This window comes from Anomaloglossus baeobatrachus, chromosome 12 (genome assembly GCF_048569485.1).
Source record: "Anomaloglossus baeobatrachus isolate aAnoBae1 chromosome 12, aAnoBae1.hap1, whole genome shotgun sequence".
Lineage (NCBI taxonomy): Eukaryota > Metazoa > Chordata > Amphibia > Anura > Aromobatidae > Anomaloglossus > Anomaloglossus baeobatrachus.
In genome coordinates this window covers 25,468,815-25,492,579 of record NC_134364.1, presented here as the reverse complement: position 1 = coordinate 25,492,579, position 23,765 = coordinate 25,468,815, and the positions used below count along the sequence as shown (strand labels likewise).

General features: G+C 50.4%; 1 protein-coding gene across 3 annotated transcripts in view; it reads right to left on the bottom strand.

Annotated features, from left to right (window-relative positions):
• LOC142257967 (neuroendocrine protein 7B2-like) overlaps window positions 1–22,941 on the bottom strand; it is a 229,620-nt gene extending 206,679 nt beyond the window's left edge. For 2 of the 3 annotated variants that reach the window (XM_075330305.1, XM_075330306.1), the window contains exons 1-2: window positions 22,076–22,936; window positions 9,251–9,321 (exon numbers count right to left, since the gene is read on the bottom strand). In XM_075330305.1, the coding sequence (XP_075186420.1) occupies window positions 9,251–9,321; window positions 22,076–22,207 (203 nt within the window). In that variant the 5' untranslated portion in view covers window positions 22,208–22,936. Of the gene's footprint in view, window positions 1–9,250; window positions 9,322–22,075 lie in introns of all 3 variants that reach the window. The other variant, XM_075330307.1, reaches the window with a different exon arrangement.
• Between the last annotated feature and the right edge of the window lie 824 nt (window positions 22,942–23,765).

Below are 23,765 nucleotides of genomic sequence, written 5' to 3'. Positions count from 1 at the left end.
CCTTTTTCTAACCCAGATTGCAGGAAAGAAAGAAAGGTAGGCAATGCAAATGGCCAGGGAGACACTCCCTGAGCAGAGCACCAGGATAAGAATATCCTCCACGTTCTATGGTAGATCTTAGCGGACGTGGGCTTCCTAGCCTGTCTCATGGTGGCAACGACCCCTTGGGACAATCCTGAAGACGCTAGGATCCAGGACTCAATGGCCACACAGTCAGGTTCAGGGCCGCAGAATTCCGATGGAAAAACGGCCCTTGGGACAGTAAGTCTGGTCGGTCTGGTAGTGCCCACGGTTGGCCGACCGTGAGCTGCCACAGATCCGGATACCACGCCCTCCTCGGCCAGTCTGGGGCGACGAGTATGACGCGGCTGCAATCGGATCTGATCTTGCGTAGCACTCTGGGCAAGAGTGCCAGAGGCGGAAACACATAAGGGAGCCGGAACTGCGACCAATCTTGCACTAGGGCGTCTGCCGCCAGCGCTCTTTGATCGCGAGACCGTGCCATGAAGGTTGGGACCTTGTTGTTGTGCCGGGACGCCATGAGGTCGACGTCCGGCCTTCCCCATCGGCGACAGATTTCCTGAAACACGTCCGGGTGAAGGGACCATTCCCCTGCGTCCATGCCCTGGCGGCTGAGGAAGTCTGCTTCCCAGTTTTCTACGCCGGGGATGTGAACTGCGGATACGGTGGAGGCTGTGGCTTCCACCCACATCAGAATCCGCCGGACTTCCTGGAAGGCTTGCCGACTGCGTGTGCCTCCTTGGTGATTGATGTATGCCACCGCTGTGGAGTTGTCCGACTGAATTCGGATCTGCTTTCCTTCCAGCCACTGCTGGAAGGCTAGTAGGGCAAGATACACTGCTCTGATTTCCAGAACATGGATCTGAAGGGTGGACTCCTGCTGAGTCCACGTACCCTGAGCCCTGTGGTGGAGAAAAACTGCTCCCCACCCTGACAGACTCGCGTCTGTCGTGACTACCGCCCAAGACGGTGGTAGGAAGGATCTTCCCTGTGATAATGAGGTGGGAAGAAGCCACCATTGCAGAGAGTCCTTGGCCGTCTGTGAAAGGGATACTTTCCTGTTCAGGGATGTTGACTTCCCGTCCCATTGGCGGAGAATGTCCCAATAAAGAGGACGCAGATGAAACTGCGCAAACGGAACCGCCTCCATTGCCGCCACCATCTTCCCGAGGAAGTGCATGAGGCGTCTTAAGGAGTGCGACTGACCTTGACGGAGAGTCTGCACCCCAGTCTGTAGTGACCGCTGCTTGTCCAGCGGAAGCTTCACTAGCGCTGAGAGGGTATGAAACTCCATGCCAAGATACGTTAGTGATTGGGTCGGTGACAGGTTTGACTTTGAGAAGTTGGTGATCCACCCGAACGTCTGGAGAGTCTCCAGCGCAACATTCAGGCTGAGTTGGCATGCCTCTTGAGAGGGTGCCTTGACAAGTAGATCGTCCAAGTAAGGGATCACAGAGTGTCCCTGTGAGTGCAAGACTGCTACCACTGCCGCCATGACCTTGGTGAACACCCGTGGGGCTGTCGCCAGACCGAATGGCAGAGCTACGAACTGAAGATGGTCGTCTCCCATCACGAAACGTAGAAAACATTGGTGCTCTGTAGCAATCGGCACGTGGAGATAAGCATCTTTGATGTCTATTGATGCTAGGAAATATCCTTGAGACATTGAGGCAATGACGGAGCGGAGGGTTTCATCCGGAACCGCCTGGCCTCCACGTGCTTGTTGAGCAGTTTTAGGTCCAGAACGGAACGGAAAGAGCCATCCTTTTTTGGCACCACAACCAGATTGGAGGAAAACCGTGTCTTGTTCCTGAAGAGGAACAGGGATTACCACTCCTTCTGCCTGCAGAAGAGCATCGGCTCGGTGGGGAGGTGGGGACGTTCTGAAGAATCGAGTCGGAGGACGAGAACAGAACTCTGTCCTGTGCACGTGGGCACAATGTCCCTCACCCACCGGTCTGTGACCTGTGGCAGCTAAATGTCGCCAAAGGCGAGCGAGTCTGCCATCAACCGCGGATGCGGAGAGATGAGAGAGCTGAGAGTCATGAGGAGACCGCCTTGGTAGCGGTTCCTCCGGCTGCCTTCCTTGGGCGTGATTGAGCCCCCGGAAGCTGAGCCCCTCTGAGGCTTTTCAGCTCTTTTGGACGAGGACAATTGGGACCTGCCCGAGCTTGGGAAGGACCGAAACCTCGACTGTCCTTCCAGGACAGCATTAATAGGGTAAGTCGCAATGCAGACATTGCGAGGTTACGGACGCCCCTGCGGCACAAATGTACATATGCTCAAGACCAGCTGTGCAAGAACAGCTGAAAAGCTTAGGGTGCCCATACGGCTGTAAATGCCGGAGCAACCGACACGCCGATAGCCTCATAGACAGATTTCAACCAGAGTCCATCTGTCTGGCATCTTTAAGTGAAGTCCCATCTCCACTGCAACTATGGCTCTAGCCGCAAGCCTGGAGATTGGAGAATCCACCTTTGGACCCTGGGTCCCGCGCTTGACCACGTCAGGGGGAAAAGGATAACGTGTATCCTTAATACGTTTGGAGAAAACGCTTATCTGGTAAGCGTGGTGTTCCTGGACTGCTTCTCTGAAGTCAGCGTGGCCAGAAAAATACTCAATATACGTTTGAGCTACTGAAATGGGACTTCTCCTGCTGTGAAGCTGACTCCTCCGCTGGGGGAGCTGAGGGAGAAAGATCCAACATTCCATTGATGGACGCTATAGGATCATTCCTTATGGCGTCACCATCCGGAGTCTCCGGATTGAGAGCGGTGTCAGGATCAAAGTCCTGATGAGCTACGTCTGCCTCATCATACAGAGAGCCTCCTGGGACCCCCCCGGAGCACCGATTTTATTCCCAATGAGGGTGGCCAGGGAGCAATGATCCAGATTGCCCATGGCCTGTCCGGACTGCAAGTCTCTATCCCATTGCAACTCCATCCCTGTCCTTGGACAGGGTTGACAGGTGGTTCCTTTGGCCACGTCTAGTAGAGACCCCGGCTGACCAAGTGCTCCAGGGGAGCATTGCACACAATGGGGTTCAGTGCCGTGGAACAGTATCACATGCAGTAAAAACAGCATCGAAAGCCTGTGTTGCTTATATGCTGCTGCCGACTAGCCATCTAGGATATAGAGCCAAGAATGGCGACCGTACAGTGCAATGTATAGCATACAAGCATAAAGTACAAATGAACACTGCAGCACATGCAATACAAGCAGCATAGAAAGCCTGTGCCTTGGCACCCCTGCTTTTCTGCTGCTGTAGACTAGCCATCTAGGGGAATATAGCCCAGAATATCGACCATACAGTGCAATGTATAGCATACAAGCATAAGTACAAATGAACACTGCAACCCCTGCAATACAAGCAGCATAGAAAAAACCTGTGCCTCAGCACCCTTGCTTTTCTGCTGCTGTAGTCTAGTCATTCTAGGCGAAAATAGCCCAGACTAGCGACCGTACAGTGCAGTGTATAGCATACAAGCATAAATACACATGAACACTTCAGTACATGCAATACAAGCAGCATAGAAAGCCTGTGCCTTAGCACCCCTGCTTTCCTGCTGCTGATGTGTCGCCATCTAAGAGGGCATATAGCCAAAAATAGCGACCTATGCAGTGTAAGCATAAAAATACAAATGGACAACTGCGGTATTTAGTGGGGTCAGCACTTCAGGTGCCGCTTACCGCCCGCCTATAAGCGGGTGTGTGGTCGCCCTAGTCCTGTGCCTGGTTGTCCAGAGTCCGATCTCTCAGCTCGGACTGCAGGAATGGCTGCCGGCGTCCTTCTCCAGCTCGTGTGAGTAGGGGGCGGGCCGTGGGCGTGCCCCCAAGTCAGAGCGGGAAACCGGCGTCCCACAGTGTCCAGTGAGAGGGCTGGAGCATGTAAATAAGGCTCCAGCCCTCGGCGCTGCTGATTGTACAGCGTCTCTCCCCTACCCTGATTGACAGGGTGGGGGCGGGAACGAAGCGGAGCTAGGCCGCAAAAGCCGGGGACTGGATTTATAAGCGCCGCCGCCGTAAAAGCGCGGTCGGCGCTAAGTCCCCGGCGCACTACAAGTCCCAGCCGCGCCGCCGCTCCCGGAGCGTCCGGCGCGGTAGTTCCCCATACATAAAGTCACTCAGCTAGGCTGCAGTGACTGTAACCCTTTACTGTCCCCGGCGCACTAGCACACCCAGCAAGTCTGGAGTGTGCTGTGCCTGTGTGTACGGGGACACAGAGTACCTGAATGGTGCAGGGCCATGTCCCTGAACGGTACCCAGCTCCGTATCCAGCAGGTTCAATGGGTCTGTGGATGGAGCCCGGCCTCAGGGCTTTGGGGCCGGTAAGATCCCACTTCCTCAGAGCCCCTCAGGGGGATGGGGAAGGAAAACAGCATGTGGGCTCCAGCCGCCGTACCAGCAATAGGTACCTCAACCTTACAAACCACAAGCGGGGTGAGAAGGGAGCATGCTGGGGGCCCTATATGGGCCCTCTTTTCTTCCATCCGATATAGTCAGCAGCTACTGCTGACTAAACAGTGGAGCTATGCGTGGATGTCTGACCTCCTTCGCACAAAGCAGAAAACTGGTGAGCCAGTGATCCCACTGGGGGTGTATAGCCAGAAGGGGAGGGGCCTTACACTTTTTAGTGTAATGCTTTGTGTGGCCTCCGGAGGCAGTAGCTATACACCCAATCGTCTGGGTCTCCCAATAGAGCGCCGAAGAAAACCACTCCGTGTACGCTTGGGAAACCTAAAATGGAATTTCTCCTGCTGAGAAGCTGACTCCTCAATCGGAGGAGCTGGAGGAGAAAGATCCAACACCTGATTGATGGACGCTATAAGGTCGTTTACTATGGCGTCCCCTTCAGGTGTATCAAGGTTAAGAGCGGTGTCAGGATCAGAGCCCTGATCTGCCACCTCCGCTTCGTCCTCCAGAGAGTCCTCATGCTGAGACCCTGAACAGTGTGATGAAGTCGAGGGAAGCTCCCAGCGAGCCCGCTTAGCCGGTCTGGGACTGCGGTCCGTGTCGGAGTCCTCACCGTGGGACCTATGAGCCGCCCCAGGAGCACTTTGCTGCTCCAACCGAGGGGGGCCTGGGGTCAATGATTCAACTGTGCCCGGGGCCTGTGTTACCGGTCTGGACTGCAAAGCTTCCAGTATCTTAGCAGACCATTTATCCATAGACTCAGACAGTTTGTCAGCGAATACTGCAAACTCTGTCCCTGTCACCTGGACAGTGGGGGCCGGTGGTTCCACCTGGGCCGGGGGTCCCACCAGTGGCTGAGGCTCCGGCTGAGTGAGTGTCACAGGGGCCGAGCATTGCACACAATGAGGGTAGGTGGAACCTGCAGGTAGCATTGCCGCACATGAGGTACAGGTTGCAAAGTAAGCCTGTGCCTTGGCACCCTTGCTTTTTGCGGACGACATGCTGTTGTCTCCTCTTAGAGCAATCAGTGAGGGTATATAGCCAAAGCAATAGTGCGGCCGTACAGAGTAAATGTATACAATATAAGCATATAAGTATACACTTCGGCACCCAGGGGGGCCAGCACCTAGTAACAGGTGCGGCTTACCGACCGCCCGCAGCGGTTGTGTGACCACCAGATTCCCTGCCCGGGCCTCCCAGAGCTGTGGAGCTCGGTGTTGTCTCCCCTCTGAAATTCTCCAGCGTCTGAAGTGCTGATAGCAATGGCTGCCAGCGTTCTGAGAGGAGGAGGGGGCCGTGGGCGTGCCTCAGAAAGTGCGGGAATCTGGTGCCCCACGGTGCTCAGTGAGGGGGGAGGAGGATACGAAGTATGCTCCAGCCCTTACGTCCAGTGCAGCGTCCCGCCCTTACCCCTGACTGGCAGGCCTGGGGGCGGGAGTATGCGGTACTAGGCCGCAAAAGCCGGGGAGTAAAGTTATAAGCGCGGCCGGCAAACAAGCGCGGTCAGCGCGGTAGTCCCGGCGCACCAACACACCCAGCAGCTGCTGCAGCGTCCATAACACAGGCGCTCTATGCGCCGTCCCCAAGGGGACACAGAGTACCTCAGAGTAGCAGGGCCCTGTCCCTGATGATACCCGGCTCCTGTCCAGCAGATTCCCCCAGGGGCTGTGGAGGGAGCCCGGTCCCAGTGCCTGGTGACCGTTAGGATCCCACTTCACCCAGAGCCCCTAAGGGATGGGGAAGGAAAACAGCATGTGGCTCCTGCCTATGTACCCGCAATGGGTACCTCAACCTTAACAGCACCTCCGACCAGAGTGGGGTGAGAAGGGAGCATGCCGGGGGCCCTGTTATGGGCCCTCTTTTCTTCCATCCGATATAGTCAGCAGCTGCTGCTGACTAAATTGTGGAGCTTGCGTGCATGTGTGCCTCCTTCGCACAAAGCATAAAAACTGAGGAGCCCGTGATGCACGGGGGGGTGTATAGGCAGAGGGGAGGGGTTTACACTTTTAAGTGTAATACTTTGTGTGGCCTCCGGAGGCAGAAGCTATACACCCAATTGTCTGGGTCTCCCAATGGAGCGGCAAAGAAACTGCTGTTCACAAACGTTCTCCATCCAACCTCACTCAGCTCCAGCTGTTTACAAAGAATGGGCAAGAACTTCAGTCTCTCCATGTGCAAAACCGATAGACACATACCCCAAGCGACTGCAGCTGTAATCACAGCAAAAGGTGGCGCTACAAAGTATTAACTTACAGGGGATGAATAATATTGCACGCCCCAATTTTCAGTTATTTACTTTTTATACAAGTTTAAAATAAGCAATAAATTTCATTCATCTTCACAATTGTGTCCACTTGTTGTTGATTCGTCACCAGAATATTCAAATTTTTATCTTTATGTTTGAAGCCTGAAATGTGGGAAAAAAATTGAAAAATTCAAGGGGCTGAATACTTTCACAAGACACTGTATTGTATTATTTTTTATTATTTGACAGTAATAAAACCCATCTATGGCAGGAGAAACACTGGATCCCTCCATGATCCCAACTAAACAGCAGCATCTCTAACTATATCAGAATCAGGGTATATAAATGTTAAATGAATGGCCGATAAGGACAACATTGCCACCGCTGCAGAGAAGTGATCAGGCCCATGCATCATCATCATCGGCCACGTCCCTGCCTTTGATGTGGGTTCACACGCTAAGCCCGTATCTTTTCGGCACATGACAGCTGATTTAATCAGCCACCGTGCCTCTAACAGTCGAGGGTGCATTGGTGATCCGCCTGCAGCTGTTAACCCGTTAAATCCCGCTTGTCGTTTTTCTTATGTGATAAATCTGATGCATAAATCCAATGCTTTTTGAGTACTTTGGGGCGCAGATGTTATGTTATGTTCAAAATTCTGCTGTCAATCTCTGATAGTGGCATTTAACGTGGACTGACAGGAAGGCACGATGGCTCAGTGGTTAGCACTGTGTAATGGCTCAGTGGTTAGCACTGCAGCCTTGCAGCGCTGGGGTCCTGGGTTCAAATCCCACCAAGGACAACAACTGCAAGGAGTTTGTATGTTCTCCCTGTGTTTTCGTTGGTTTCCTCCGGGTTCTCCGGTTTCCTCCCACACTCCAAACACATACTCATAGGGAACCTAGATTGTGAGCCCATGTATGTAAAGCGCTGTGGAATTAATAGCGCTATATAAATGAATAAAATTATTATTATAATCGTGGGACGTCAATGGGTAGTCATGATCGGCAGCTGTTGACCCCTGTGTCCATCATCATGATCCTGTGAACGCCGGCTGGGAGCTTGGATTCATAGGAGATGAGGATTTCTGCTGAACAGATCAGTGTCCATTCACTGATGAGATGCAGATTACATAAATTAAAAAACATTTTTTTTTTTTCCTTAGGGGACTAGAATCTGCAATTGTTTGATCGCTTTATACTAACAACTCTAAAACCACAGTATTGCAGTATGCTATGAAGTGGCAAATCCTTCTCTGGAGCACAGCCTGATAGCAGGCCTTGAGCAAGCCCCTGGCTGTGATGGAACCCTATCGGCTCCTAATGATTGTGTCATGGGACTAGTTGGAGCCAGTGCGCGCATGCATCAGTGCCAACATTCAAATGGCTAAACTGCAGCAATCAGAGCTAGTTCTGGTCGCTGCAGTTGCCTGCATATGTCATCTATGTAACACAGCATCTACCATCTATGATGCAGGAGCTCTTTAGCCAAAATTTTACTGCCCTTAACCTTTTCCTATCCTGAGGGGGGGGGGAGCAGACATTCAACATAATCTATTAAAGGGAACCTGTCACCAGTTTTTTCCCTGTTAAACCAAAAATATCCCCTTCTGCAGCTCCTGGGCTGCATTCTAGGAAGGGCTGCATTCATGGGCGGGCTCTAATTCGGCTCCTGTCCCCCCTCCTGCCGCTGTTCGCCATCCCCCAGTCATGATTTACATGGATGACGCCGTCCCCGTCCACGCTCCTGGAGTCTCGCGCAGGCGCATTTTGCTGTGCCCCTATCACGGGGCTGAGCATGAAGTTTCCCGCGCGCTCACGCCAATGATGTAGTTGCGCAGGAGCAAGATTATGGGTGGCGCTGTGTATGACCTCACTAGTGTAATCCTCGTACCTGCCCATAATCTCGCGCCTGCGCAACTACATCACCGGCGCTCGCGCAAGGGAAACATTTTGCTCAGCTTCGTGATAGGGCCACAGCAAAATATGCCTGCGCGAGACTCCAGCAGCGTGGGGCGGCATCATCCATGTAAATCATAACTGGGGGACGGCGAACAGTGGCAGGAGGGGGGGGCAGGAGCCGAATTAGAGCCCACCCATCTGACCAACCAAACTCATTTGCATAGGAAACGGTAAGATTTTATAAAGTTCTTTTAGGGGTCTGAAAGGGGAGCCAGCAACAAGGTGCACCTTCCTAGAATGCAGCCCAGGAGCTGCAGAAGGGGATATTTTTGGTTTAATAGGGAAAAAAACTGGCGAGAGGTTCCCTCTAAGCTCCTTTGTACGCTGGAAGGGGACATCAATATTTCATACGCATTTAACTGTCGTCTTCTGCCAATGGGTTTGAGCAGATTTCGTTTTCACTACCGAACGCTGGAATAAATTGATAACGACCTATAATAGGTTTTTAATGGGTGAAAAATGACATTGTATTGGATAGGAAAAGGTTAATGACCCAATTAGAAAATGTACGTCACCTGGTTGATAAGGGGTTAAGCGTTGCAATATACCAAAAAAAAAAAAAGAAAAAAATAAAGAATTGACCATTTCCATAGATCGGTAAATAACTTACGATGGTATATTCCCATACACTGGAATATTCAGATGTGGCAGGGTGTAAAGAGGCGCTCCAAACACCTTACCCTAAAACAAAACAAGACATATTTTCAATAGACACACATAGGGAATACAGGAGGTTATGAGAAGTCAAAGCGAGAGATAGGAAAAAAAAACAAACAAAAAAAAAAAACACACACACGGAACAATACAGTGTAATAGATCCCAAGAAAGGAAGGTCACTGGATCTCAGGGTAAAATGGCCTATTGCAGTGGATGAATCCCCATAACATCATTACCACAAGTCATTTTGCAAATAGAAAAGTGAATCCAATGAATAACCAATTATTACCCATACACTGTGTGCAGAATTATTGGGCAAGTTGTATTTTAGAGGATTTTTTTTTTTTTATTATTGATCAACAACTATGTTCTCAATCAACCCAAAAGACTCAAATAGCAAAGCTTAATATTTTTGGAAGTTGGAGTGGGGTTTTTAGATTTGGCTATCTTAGGAGGATATCTGTGCAGGTAACTATTACTGTGCAGAATTATTAGGCAACTTAAAAAAACCAAATATATTCCCATCTCACTTGTTTATTTTCACCAGGTAAACCAATATAACTGCACATAATTTAGAAATAAACATTTCTGACATGGAAAAACAAAACCCCAAAAAAAAGTAGTGACCAATATAGCCCCCTTTCTTTATGGTGACACTCAGCAGCCGACCATCCATAGATTCTGTCATTGCTTGATCTGTTTACGCTCAACATTGGGTGCAGCAGCCACCACAGCCTCCAGACATAGTCCACCTCTCGGAACAGTTTTCCTTCCCTGTAGAGCTCACATTTTATGAGGGACCACAGGTTCTCTATGGGGTTCAGATCAGGTGAACAAGGGGGCCCATGTCATTATTTTTTCAACTTTTAGACCTTTGCTGGCCAGCCACGCTGTGGAGCAGTTGGATGCATGTGATGGAGCATTGTCCTGCATGAAAATCATGTTTTTCTTGAACGATACCGACTTCTTCCTGTACCACTGCTTGAAGAAGTTGTCTTCCAGAAACTGGCAGTAGGTCTGGGAGTTGAGCTTCACACCACCCTCAACCCGAAAAGGTCCCACAAGTTCATCTTTGATGATACCAGCCAATACCAGTCCCCACCTCCACCTTGCTGGCGTCTGAGTCGGAGTGGAGCTCTCTGCCCTTTACTGATCCAGCCTCTGGCCCATCCATCTGCCCATCAAGAGTCACTCTCATTTCATCAGTCCATAAAACCTTTGAAAAATCAGTCTTTAGATATTTCTTGGCCCAGTCTTGACGTTTTCTCTTATGTTTCTTGGTCAGAGGTGGTGGTTTTCAGCCTTCCATACCTTGGCCATGTCCCTGAGTATGGCACACCTTGTGCTTTTTCATACTCCAGTAACGTTGCAGCTCTGAAATATGGCCAAACTGGTGGCAAATGGCATCTTGGCAGCTTCACGCTTGATTTTCCTCAATTCATGGGCAGTTATTTTGCGCCTTTTTTGACCAACACGCTTCTTGCGACCCTGTTGGCTATTTTCCATGAAACGCTTGATTGATCACGCTTCAAAGGTTTGCCAATTTCATCATCAACTACTTTAGCTCCATGAACTGGAAATATCTGACCTATTTCCATGTATGCAAAAATGAAGGGGAAACTACCAGGGCTGTAGAGTCGGTAAGCCAAACCTTCGACTCAGACTCCGACTCCTACATATATTGCTTATAGTTAGGTGAAAAATGTATTGTAATACATGAACATGTGTATGTGAACATCAGACATTTAATCATTTTTATGATACAATAATAAAGATATTTGGATAGAACATAAAATATATTTATTGGATACAACTTTAGAACACAAAAAACTAATAAATTGTAAATATGTAATACACTATGTAATATACAGTAGATTACATATATATCGTGTGTGTGTGTGTGTGTGATATATATATATATATATATAACATATTGTATTACATATTTACAATTTATGTTTTTTGTGTTCTAAAGTTGTATCCAATAAATATATTTTATGTTCTATCCAAATATCTTGATTATTGTATCATAATAATAATTAAATATCTGATGTTCACATTGTACTACAATACATTTTTCACTTAAATATAGGCATTATACTAAATATTATTTAGTAAAATATTCAGCACATTCTGCATTGTACTACTGTCCCCAATTTATTATATATTTTAGGAGTCGGAGTCGGTGCATTTTATACCGACTCCGACTCCACCAAAATGAGCTCAGACTCCGACTCGGACTCCACAGCCCTGGAAACTACCCAATACACAATCCTCTACTCCTCTGCAGACAAAAGCACAGGAGCGTTACACCTATATTATTCACATTATGTCCAATAAGCACAGAAAGGAAAACCTCCTCCATTCATCCGATTGTATTGGCTTTCACAAAGTTCATTCAAAGACAGAAACTCCCTGGTGATATCTGCAGCTGAAAGGAACGGAAATAGCCATACAGCCCTCCAGTGAGAGATAAATATAAGTAATATATATATATATATTATATAGCAAGGGAACCTCTGTTTTTTTCTATTGTATATATTTATATTATTATACAATAGAAAAAAAATACAGAATGAAACGGAGGTTCCCTTGCTGGTTTCCCACGCTGGTACTAACCAGACTTCAAACTTTTGTCATATATATGGTGCTGCCAAGTGATCAGCAGATTGTCCAGGGTTCTGTAGAAAGAACAGACTTTGCTGGAACAGTTCCAAGGAAGCCGCCATTCTCCTTATATTATCGGCAGCTGGGAAATTGTAGTATTATATGGCAAACCCTTCTCCTGAAATAAGGAGAGCTTGAGGATGCCAGCGATGCTAAAATTCTCCACACCATTGAAATGTTACAAAAATAGAGGGACCTATTCTTCTCCCCTTTGTCTATTCAAACACAGATCTTTCCACAGAAACGTCCTATCACAGGAAGCATGCAGACATCCCGGAGGACGCGGCCCCTTCACCAGTGCTGGATCAGGCATTTTATGCTAGCAGGTGTGCACATGTGGCCGTCTGTGGCTGGAGCTTCTTAGATCTGCATCTTTCCTTCTAACCTTCTCGTGCTGATCCACCAGCAGACCTCCCCCAGGAGATACAGCAGCACCGCGAGCGGATGACAGTCATTTAGCCACTATTTGCATGAGCGTCTGAGAGCAGTATAACGTAGGGGCAGAGACCCGATGCCAGCAATGTGTCACTTATTGGGCTGCTTTCACACCTCCGGTTTTAGCAAAGCCGGTCAATGCAGCTCTAAAACCTATGCAACGGATGCAGCGACAAAACCGCATCCTTTGCATACTTTTTTTACATGCGGCCTGTCCGGTTTTTGCCACTTGCGGCAGGCTACTGAGCATGCGCAGTGGAAAAAAAAAAAAAAAACACATGCGGCGGCCAGATGCGGTGTTTGCCGCAGGACGCCGCATGCGGCATCCATAGGCATGCATTGCAAATCGCGCCGTATCGGCCGGATGCGGCGCGATGCGTTTTTTTTTGCCGGACAAAAAAACTTGCCAGGCAACGTTCCATCCGGCCGCCGCATGGGCTAAATCTGCCGCATGCGGCAAAAGCCGGACGGAACGCAAGCCCATGCGGCACAATACGGCACTAATGTAAGTCTATGCAAAAAAACGCAACCGGCGGCAAAAAAAAACGGTTGCGATTTTTCTACAAAGCGCCGCACAGCAAAAACCGGATGTGTGAAAGCAGCCGTAGTGTAGTTTTAATAAAATCACTGATTAACCAGCAGTACATTATCATTACAGGACTACTTGGCGTGCTGCAGGTAGTCCAGCAAATTCATGAACTATGTATAACTGCTAGACAACATTGATTTTATCAAAATTACATCAAACAGCTCAGTAAGTGACATCACTGGAATCAGGGTCTCTGACTTTACATTATGCTGCTCAGACGGGTGGGGTGGGGGGTGGGGGGGACAAAGAAGGGAATTTTGTTTACTTACCGTAAATTCCTTTTCTTCTAGCTCCAATTGGGAGACCCAGACAATTGGGTGTATAGCTACTGCCTCCGGAGGCCACACAAAGTATTACACTTAAAAGTGTAAGGCCCCTCCCCTTCTGGCTATACACCCTCCCGTGGGATCACAGGCTCCTCAGTTTTAGTGCAAAAGCAAGAAGGAGGAAAGCCAATAACAGGTTTAAAGACAAATTCAATCCGAAGAAACAGCCTCGGAGAACTGAAACCAATCAACATGAACAACATGTGTACTCGAAAAAAACAAAAATCCCTAAGAAAACAGGGCGGGTGCTGGGTCTCCCAATTGGAGCTAGAAGAAAAGGAATTTACGGTAAGTAAACAAAATTCCCTTCTTCTTTGTCGCTCCTAATTGGGAGACCCAGACAATTGGGACGTCCAAAAGCAGTCCCTGGGTGGGTAAAAGAATACCTCGTGATAGGGCCGTCAAACAGCCCTGTCCTACAGGTGGGCAACCGCCGCCTGAAGGACTTGTCTACCTAGGCTGGCGTCCGCCGAAGCGTAGGTATGCACCTGATAATGCTTGGTAAAGGTGTGCAGACTCGACCAGGTAGCCGCCTGGCACACCTGCTGAGCCGTAGCCTGGTGCCGTAATGCCCAGGACGCACCCACGGCTCTGGTAGAATGGGCCTTCAGCCCTGAAGGAACCGGAAGCCCCGCAGAACGGTAGGTTTCAAGAATTGGTTCCTTGATCCACCGAGCCAGGGTGGATTTGGAAGCTTGCGACCCTTTACGCTGACCAGCGACAAGGACAAAGAGTGCATCCGAGCGGCGTAAGGGCGCCGTGCGGGAAATGTAGATCCTGAGTGCTCTGACCAGATCCAACAAATGCAAACCTTTCTCAAATTGATGAACTGGATGAGGACACAAGGAAGGTAATGTGACATCCTGATTGAGATGAAAGGGGGATACCACCTTAGGGAGAAACTCCGGAATCGGGCGCAGAACCACCTTGTCCTGGTGAAACACCAGGAAGGGAGATTTGCATGAGAGCGCCGCTAGCTCGGACACTCTCCGAAGAGACGTGACCGCTACAAGAAAAGCCACTTTCTGTGAAAGACGAGAAAGGGAAACATCCTTCATAGGCTCGAAAGGCGGCTTCTGGAGAGCAATTAGAACCCTGTTCAGATCCCAGGGCTCTAACGGCCGCTTGTAAGGAGGGACGATATGACCAACTCCTTGCAGGAACGTGCGCACCTGAGTAAGTCGTGCTAGGCGTTTCTGAAAAAATACAGATAGCGCTGAGACTTGTCCTTTAAGGGAGCCGAGCGACAAACCTTTTTCCAACCCGGATTGCAGGAAGGAAAGAAAAGTAGGCAATGCAAAAGGCCAGGGAGGAACTCCCTGAGCAGCGCACCAAGATAAGAATATCTTCCACGTCCTGTGGTAGATCTTGGCGGAGGATGGTTTTCTAGCCTGTCTCATGGTGGTAATAACATTTCGAGATAATCCTGAAGACGATAGGATCCAGGACTCAATGGCCACACAGTCAGGTTCAGGGCCGCAGAATTCAGGTGGAAAAACGGCCCTTGAGATAGCAAGTCTGGTCGTTCTGGTAGTGCCCATGGTTGGCCTACCGTGAGGTGCCACAGATCTGGGTACCACGATCTCCTCGGCCAGTCTGGAGCGACGAGGATGGCGCGACGGCAGTCGGCCCTGATCTTGCGCAGCACTCTGGGTAACAATGCCAGAGGTGGGAACACATAAGGTAGCCGGAATTGCGACCAATCTTGAACTAAGGCGTCTGCCGCCAGAGCTCGGTGATCGTGAGACCGTGCCATGAAAGCCGGGACCTTGTTGTTGTACCGTGACGCCATCAGGTCGACGTCCGGCATCCCCCAGCGGCGACAGATCTCCTGAAACACGTCCGGGTGAAGGGACCATTCCCCTGCGTCCATACCCTGGCGACTGAGGAAGTCTGCTTCCCAGTTTTCCACGCCTGGGATGTGAACTGCGGAAATGGTGGAAGCCGTGTCTTCCACCCACGTTAGAATCCGTCGGACTTCCTGGAAGGCTTGCCGACTGCGTGTGCCACCTTGGTGGTTGATGTATGCTACCGCTGTGGAGTTGTCCGACTGAATTCGGATCTGCTTGCCTTCCAGCCACTGCTGGAAGGCTTGGAGGGCAAGATACACTGCTCTGATTTCTAGAACATTGATCTGAAGGGTGGACTCTTGCTGAGTCCACGTACCCTGAGCCCTGTGGTGGAGAAAAACCGCTCCCCACCCTGACAGGCTCGCGTCCGTCGTGACCAACGCCCAGGATGGGGGTAGGAAGGACTTTCCCTTTGACAATGAGGTGGGAAGAAGCCACCACTGAAGAGATTCCTTGGCCGCCTGAGAAAGGGAGACGTTCCTGTCGAGGGACGTCGACTTCCCGTCCCATTGACGGAGAATGTCCCATTGTAGTGGACGCAGATGAAACTGCGCGAAAGGGACTGCCTCCATTGCTGCTACCATCTTCCCTAGGAAGTGCATGAGGCGTCTCAAGGGGTGTGACTGGCCTTGAAGGAGAGATTGCACCCCTGTCTGTAGTGAACGTTGTTTGTCCAGCGGAAGCATCACTATCGCTGAGAGAGTATGAAACTCCATGCCAAGGTATGTTATCGATTGGGTCGGGGTGAGATTTGACTTTGAAAAGTTGATGATCCACCCGAAACTCTGGAGAGTCTCCAGTGCAACGTTCAGGCTGTTTTGGCATGCCTCTTGAGAGGGTGCCTTGACAAGTAGATCGTCCAAGTAAGGGATCACAGAGTGACCCTGAGAGTGCAGGACTGCTACTACTGCTGCCATGACCTTGGTGAAGACCCTTGGAGCTGTCGCCAAACCGAAAGGCAGGGCTACGAACTGAAGGTGTTCGTCTCCTATAACGAAGCGTAGAAAACGCTGGTGCTCTGGAGCAATCGGCACGTGGAGATAAGCATCCTTGATGTCTATTGATGCTAGGAAATCTCCTTGAGACATTGAGGCGATGACGGAACGGAGGGATTCCATCCGGAACCGCCTGGTTTTCACCTGCTTGTTGAGCAGTTTTAGGTCCAGAACAGGACGGAAAGACCCGTCCTTTTTGGCACCACAAACAAATTGGAGTAAAAACCGTGACCTTGTTCCAGAAGAGGAACGGGGGTCACCACTCCTTCCGCTTTTAGAGTGGACACCGCTAGCCGCAGAGCATCGGCTCGGTCGGGAGGTGGAGAAGTTCTGAAGAAGCGAGTTGGAGGACGAGAGCTGAACTCTATCCTGTACCCGTGAGACAGAATGTCTCTCACCCAACGGTCTGTGACCTGTGGCAGCCAAATGTCGCCAAAGCGGGAGAGCCTGCCACCGACCGAGGATGCGGAGAGAGGAGGCCGAAAGTCATGAGGAAGCCGCCTTGGTAGCGGGTCTTCCGGCTGTCTTTTTTGGGCGTGACTGAGTTCGCCAAGAATCTGAGCTCCTCTGATCCTTTTGAGTCCTTTTGGACGAGGAGAATTGGGACCTGCCTGAGCCTCGAAAGGACCGAAACCCCGACTGTCCTCTCCTCTGTTGGGGTTTATTTTGTCTGGGCTGAGGTAAAGATGAATCTTTACCCTTGGAGTGTTTAATGATTTCATCTAAGCGCTCCCCAAACAGTCGGTCACGAGAAAATGGCAAACTGGTTAAACACTTTTTGGAAGCAGAATCTGCCTTCCATTCTCTTAACCACAAGGCTCTGCGTAAAACTACGGAGTTGGCGGACGCCACTGCCGTACGGCTCGTAGAGTCTAGGACAGCATTAATCGCGTAAGACGCGAATGCAGACATCTGAGAGGTCAATGGTGCCACCTGCGGAGCAGATGTACGTGTGACCGTGTCAATCTGTGTAAGACCAGCTGAAATAGCTTGGAGTGCCCATACGGCTGCGAATGCTGGAGCAAACGACGCGCCGATAGCTTCATAGATGGATTTCAACCAGAGCTCCATCTGTCTGTCAGTGGCATCTTTTAGTGCAGCCCCATCCTCCATTGCAACTATGGATCTAGCCGCAAGCCTGGAGATAGGGGGATCCATCTTGGGACACTGGGTCCAGCCCTTGACCACGTCTGGGGAAAAAGGATAACGTGTATCCTTAAGCCGCTTGGAAAAACGCTTATCCGGATAAGCGTGGTGTTTCTGGATTGCATCTCTAAAGTCAGAGTGGTCCAGAAAAACACTTAATTTACGCTTGGGATACCTGAAATGGAATTTCTCCTGCTGTGAAGCTGTCTCCTCCACAGGAGGAGCAGGGGGAGAAATGTCCAGCATTTTATTGATGGACGCTATAAGATCGTTCACTATGGCGTCACCATCTGGTGTATCCAGATTGAGAGCGGTCTCAGGATCAGAATCCTGATCAGCTATCTCCGCCTCATCATACAGAGAGTCCTGCTGGGACCCTGACCAGTGTGATGAAGTCGAGGGCCGCTCATAGCGAGCTCGCTTAGGCTGTCTGGGACTGTCGTCCGTGTCAGAGCCATCACCCTGGGATGCAAGAGACACCCCCGGATCCCGGAGCTGTTCCGACTGAGGGGGACCAGGGAGCAATGAGTTAACAGTGTCCATGGCCTGAGGTACTGGTCTAGACTGCAATGTTTCAAGAATTTTAGTCATAGTCACAGACAATCTGTCAGCAAAGACTGCAAACTCCGTCCCTGTCACCTGGACAGTATTTACAGGAGGTTCTGCCTGGGTCACCTCCAGCAGAGGCCCCGGCCGAGCAAGTGCCACAGGGGCCGAGCACTGCACACAGTGGGGGTCAGTGGAACCTGCCGGTAGAACAGTCCCACAAGCGGTACAAGCAGCATAGAAAGCCTGTGCCTTGGCACCTTTGCTTTTTGCGGTCGACATGCTGTTGTGTCCTCTGAGAAATCTAGGAGGGTATATAGCAGAGAATCTCCAGCGACCATACAGTGCAATGTAAAGCTGCAAGCATAAAATACAATATACACTTCGGCACCAGTGGGGGTCAGCCCTTGAGGGCAGCTTACCGCCCGCTGAAAAGCGGGTGTGTGGGCACCAGAGTCCCGTGTCTGGGTCTCCCAGTCTCCTCTCTCCAGCTCAGACTGCACACAGGAATGGCTGCCGGCGTCCTGTGAAGAGAGGGATCGTGGGCGTGCCTCAAACAAAGTGCGGGAAACTGGCGTCCCACTGTGCCCAGTGTGAGGGCTGGAGTATGCAAAGCAGACTCCAGCCCTCTGCGCTGACGTTCTGAGCGTCCCGCCCTTCCCCTGACTGGCAGGCCTGGGGGCGGGAACGAAACGAAACTAGGCCGCAGAAGCCGGGGACTCGAGTAATAAGCGCGGCCGTGATATATGCACGGCCAGCGCGGAAGTCCCCGGCGCACCACAAGTCCCAGCCGCGCCGCAGCGAAAAAACTGACAACAGCGGCCGCGCGGCAGTTTCAAATACATGTCCCCTCTCAGCAAAGCTGTAGATAGGAATGGCACCAGCGCGCAGCGCTGTTATCCCCGGCGCACTAACACACCCAGCAATGCTGCAGTGTGCGCGCGGACTGTACGGGGACACAGAGTACCTTGGCGTAGCAGGGCCCTGTCCCTGACGATACTCCGCTCCATATCCAGCAGATTCCCCAGGGGCTGTGGACGGAGCACGGTCTCTGTGCCTGGAGACCGGTAAATCCCACTTCACCCAGAGCCCTAAGGGGGATGGGGAAGGATGCAGCATGTGGGCTCCAGCCTCTGTACCCGCAATGGGTACCTCAACCTTAACAAACACCGCCGACAAAAGTGGGGTGAGAAGGGAGCATGCTGGGGGCCCTAGTATGGGCCCTCTTTTCTTCCATCCGACATAGTCAGCAGCTGCTGCTGACTAAACAGTGGAGCTATGCGTGTATGTGTGCCTCCTTCACACAAAGCATGAAAACTGAGGAGCCCGTGATCCCACGGGAGGGTGTATAGCCAGAAGGGGAGGGGCCTTACACTTTTAAGTGTAATACTTTGTGTGGCCTCCGGAGGCAGTAGCTATACACCCAATTGTCTGGGTCTCCCAATTAGGAGCGACAAAGAAAACCTGGTGACAGTTTCCCTTTAAAAGGAACCTGTCAGGTGCAATTTGCACCCTGGAACCACAAGCAGTTCTGGCTACATATTGCTAATCCCTGCCTAACCGTCCCTGTATCTAGTAGCATAGATAAAGGGATCTTTAGAAAGAGTATTTCCAAAGATCCCATATGATATGCTAATGGAGGCCATTGACTAGTTGCAAGGGCATGAGTTCCCTTGATTAGTTGGCTCCTTAACATGTTAGTCACCCCTGTGGGCGTACCAACATGCCAATGAATGCGCAGCATCAGAGGATGGTCACGCTTACCTCTCTGCTGCCTTCACATCTGATGCTGGACTTTCGCTCAATATGCACGATCCCGGACTTTCGGTCATGCGCACTACACAAGTTTGAAGCCAGGACGCATGATCGAAAGTCTGGGATCATGCTCACTAAGCCGAAAGCCAGGAGTCGGGCGCGACTAGCCAAGGGAAAAAACGCTCAAGACTAGTCCCTGGCCTCATTAGCATATCATAAAAGGATCTTTAGAAATACTTTTTCTAAAGATCCCTTTATGCTACTATAGGCTGGTAAAGCTAGACAGGGATTAGCAACCTGCACCCAGAACCCATCGTGGTTCCACCCCTTAATAGGATTTATGGTCTCCAAGGATTATATTGACGGCATGTTTTCCCTTTTCCTCTGTTGGATTTTATGCAAATCTGTCCATCAACTACGTATGTAGTTAGGAGAGACTATCTCGGGTAATCAATCACCCAATATGAAACTGCATGGCTCCATTGTAACCTAGCTACATAGGCTCTACATTTTTTTCTCTCATGCATCATCTGTATTGCCTCCAGGTGATAGTCTTCTTTGTCATCTGGTCGTTCCCCCCCACATAAAAGGGAACCCCTTCCAAGAATGTATTAAAAGGGCCCCGTTACATAATTCAAACACTTCCAACCTTAAGCGGGCTTTACACGCTCCAACAAATCTAACGATGTGTCGTCGGGGTCACGTTGTAAGTGACACACATCCGGCATCGTTAGTGATGTTGGAGCGTGTGACAGCTACGTGCGATTGAACGTAAAACCGTTCATCGCACGCACATCGTTCATTTCCATAAAATTGCACGTCGGGTTGTTCAATGTTCCCGAGGCAGCACACATCGCAGTGTGTGACACCCCGGGAACGATGAACAGATCTTACCTGCGTCCCGTGGCTCCCGCTGGCAATGCGGAAGGAAGGAGGTGGGCGGGATGTTTACGTCCCGCTCGTCTCCGCCCCTCCGCTTCTATTGGCCAGCTGCCGCGTGACGTCGATGTGACGCAGACCGTCCCTCCCACTCCAGGAAGTGGATGTTCGCCGCCCACAACGACTGGGCGTCGGGCGGCAGGAACGCAGCATGTAAGGTTTTTTGAGCAGCGGAATCCTTTTGATTTCACTACGCATGCTCTCTCTCAGCGGCCGAACGATCAGCTGATCACCCTGCGGCCGGCTTCTGTGAGCGATCAGCTGATCACCCGGCGGCCGGCTATTGTGAACGATCACTCGTTTTACAACGGAATCCAGTTTCTAATTCCTTATTCTTGTCATCCGTTGTACAATGCATCAGTCACAAGCGTCAAGCAACGCATGTGACTGATGCAAAACAACGGAAATGTGAACCTGGCCTAATACAAGCTGCAGTTTGAATTCGGAGACGGGGGCCATTTTATTATATTCTTGGGGAATCCCTTGAAAGACCATCCTAGTGTTTGTTTTTTTTCAGCGCTGGAGTTGTGCTTTAACTTTAAGTCCCCTGTCTCATTCTTCCTCTCCGGTGTATTTACTTTTTTTTCGGCATTGCTACGGTCCCACAGCACCATCTTGTGCCTGTAACTTCTGACTGGCTGGAAATCAGACGTCACATCACAAGTGCTCAATGCAGCTCTATGAGGACAGAACAAGGCAATCATAGACTTGTTTTGAGTTGTGAGCACCAGCACCAAGAAACACTGGAGTTGTCAAATCATTGGAGACTGACCAGAGCGACGCTGGAAATAGAAGACACCAGAGGGTGTCATTTACATTTAAAGCACCAGTCTAGCAGTGCAATATAAAAAAAAAAAAAAACACCACATAAAAACACTGGAGTGGTATTTCAAATAGAGGTAAATATATAATCTGCTGAGCCTCACGTATCACACACGCATCTGTGTTTTCATGTGTGTATAGATCCATTCAACTCAAGAGTAAAACAATTGACGTCACAGAGCTGTGCTAATATACCTTAGGGAGGTGGTAGATATACGGTGTAAGAAGGGACACAGGGTAACCACAGCTCTGCAGTCGGGAGCTGTACACTCTGCAGCATATAAGGGGTTAAAACAGATGACAGCTACTTGAACATTCTCAAAAACTCCTTTATTCCAAATTTACAAGTGCATGTGACAGTCCCTGAGGAGGATCCTATAAGACAAGGGATAGGTGACTGTAATCACTGACAGATCAGCAGGTCCGGACCTGACATGCAGACAGTGCCGCACCACATGCTCCACATTCCAGGGGGCGCCCGGGGACACGGCTGTCATTTTTTTTTTTTACAAAAATAACCGTAAACCTGCACTCACAGAGAGAAAACCCCTCCATGAGCAGTGAATGCAAGTGTATGTGCACCGACCTACAGGAGCTGCTGTCCCAGCACAAGGTACCGATGTGCTCTGTACCTGCAGTCACCCCCATTACTGTGGGCACACACCGGTGATGCCATTCAGGTTCCCCTGCACTGCTGTTCATACTTACAGTGGGTGCTGTTCCTCTGCCAGGGTCGCCCCGTGCTGCCTTGTTCCAGTGCTTCATCTTGATGCCATACGAGCGCAGTTGCTGGATAGCGGTTAGTCGTGCCAGGTTGTGGTAATCCGGGCTCGGCTTCATTATCACTGCTGTGCCAGCCTTCCCCAGTTATAACCAGCCTGTACCCGCTATACCAGGCCTGTGTCCTCTATACTCAGTCTGCGCTTTCTGTGCCCTGATTACAGCCCTATACTCAGCCTGCACCCACTATGCCCAGCATGTGCTATACCCAGTCTGCACCCCTTATATACCCAGCCTGTGCCCCCTATTTTCAGCCTGTACTATACTCAACCTGCAACCACTATGCCCAGCATGTGCTATACCCAGTCTGCACCCCTTATATACCCAGCTTGTGACCCCTATTTTCAGCCTGTACTATACTCAACCTGTGCCCACTATGCCCAGCTTGCACTATACCCAATATGCGCCTTCTGTGCCCAGAATACAGCCTAATGACACACTGCACCCCTTATACAAGGTCTGTGCCCACTCTACCGAGCCTGCACCCCTTATACAAGGGCTGTGCCCACTATACTTGGCCTTCGCCCACTATTTTCAGCCTGCACGTACTGTACCCCGATTCCAGCCCAGTCACACTCTGTGCTCACACTCTGCGCAGCGCCCACTCCTCCTCACAGCACGTCTCCCGCGTGTCTCCTCCTCTCCGCGCCTTCACTTCCCGCAGCCATCTCACTTGCTTTGCCCTCAGTTACGCTTCTCTCCGTCTTCTTGTCCCCGCTGACTCTGCTCTGTTTCCTCTCTACGCGCTCTCGGATACTTGGTTTTGATTGGTCAGCGCTAGTTCAAACATCAAGCCCCCTACAGATTTCCATAGTAACAGGGCTGCCCTAGTCAGTGCCTGATAGAAAAAAGAAAAAAAAAACCAGAAACCTTAAAGAAGGTGATTGGCCTCGTTAGGTCACGTGACGCAGTGTCGCGCCATAAAAGCGGTGTTCCGGTTTCCAGTCACTCAGTCGCTGTTGGCGGGCGGGTTATGTGACGTGTGGCGTGTGGTGTGAGCAGCAGGCGGGTTTACCTCAGGGGTGAACATAAAGCCGCTCTTGTTCGCAGCGTCTATACACTTCTCGTAATGCACAGGAGTCACTGCTCTCACCCACACCGCAGCCATAACGGAGAGCTAAAAAATATTACCTCAGCTCCAACGGCTGCGGGGCGGACACGTGACCTGCGCCCACTGGAGACTCCGGGCGCCCACTGGTGACTCCGGCCACTGCCCCAGGGTGACCGTGATCACAACACATCTATATATTTTTTTTATTATTATTATTATAAAAAAAGTTGTGAAAGATTTGTTCAGATCAAAGAAGATAACAATTAGCAAAAGTCCACGTGTGAGCAGCAGTCCTGTGTGAGGAAGCCATTGTAAACGCCACAGCAGACCTCCCTGTGGGGCTTCATAATTTTCACATTCTACATGACAGGAAAAATCCTTAGTGACAACCTGCAGCTTCTCCGCCACATACCGAGCAAGAAGATACAGGCGGCCCAGAATTACACACGGCTTACACCGGCGTCAGGCAATAGGCGGCCTCAAAGGGGTTACCTGGGATTGGAGAAAAGTAGGGAATGTTTAGGAAAAAAATATAGTGACTGATTGGCAACTCAGTGGTGCATCACT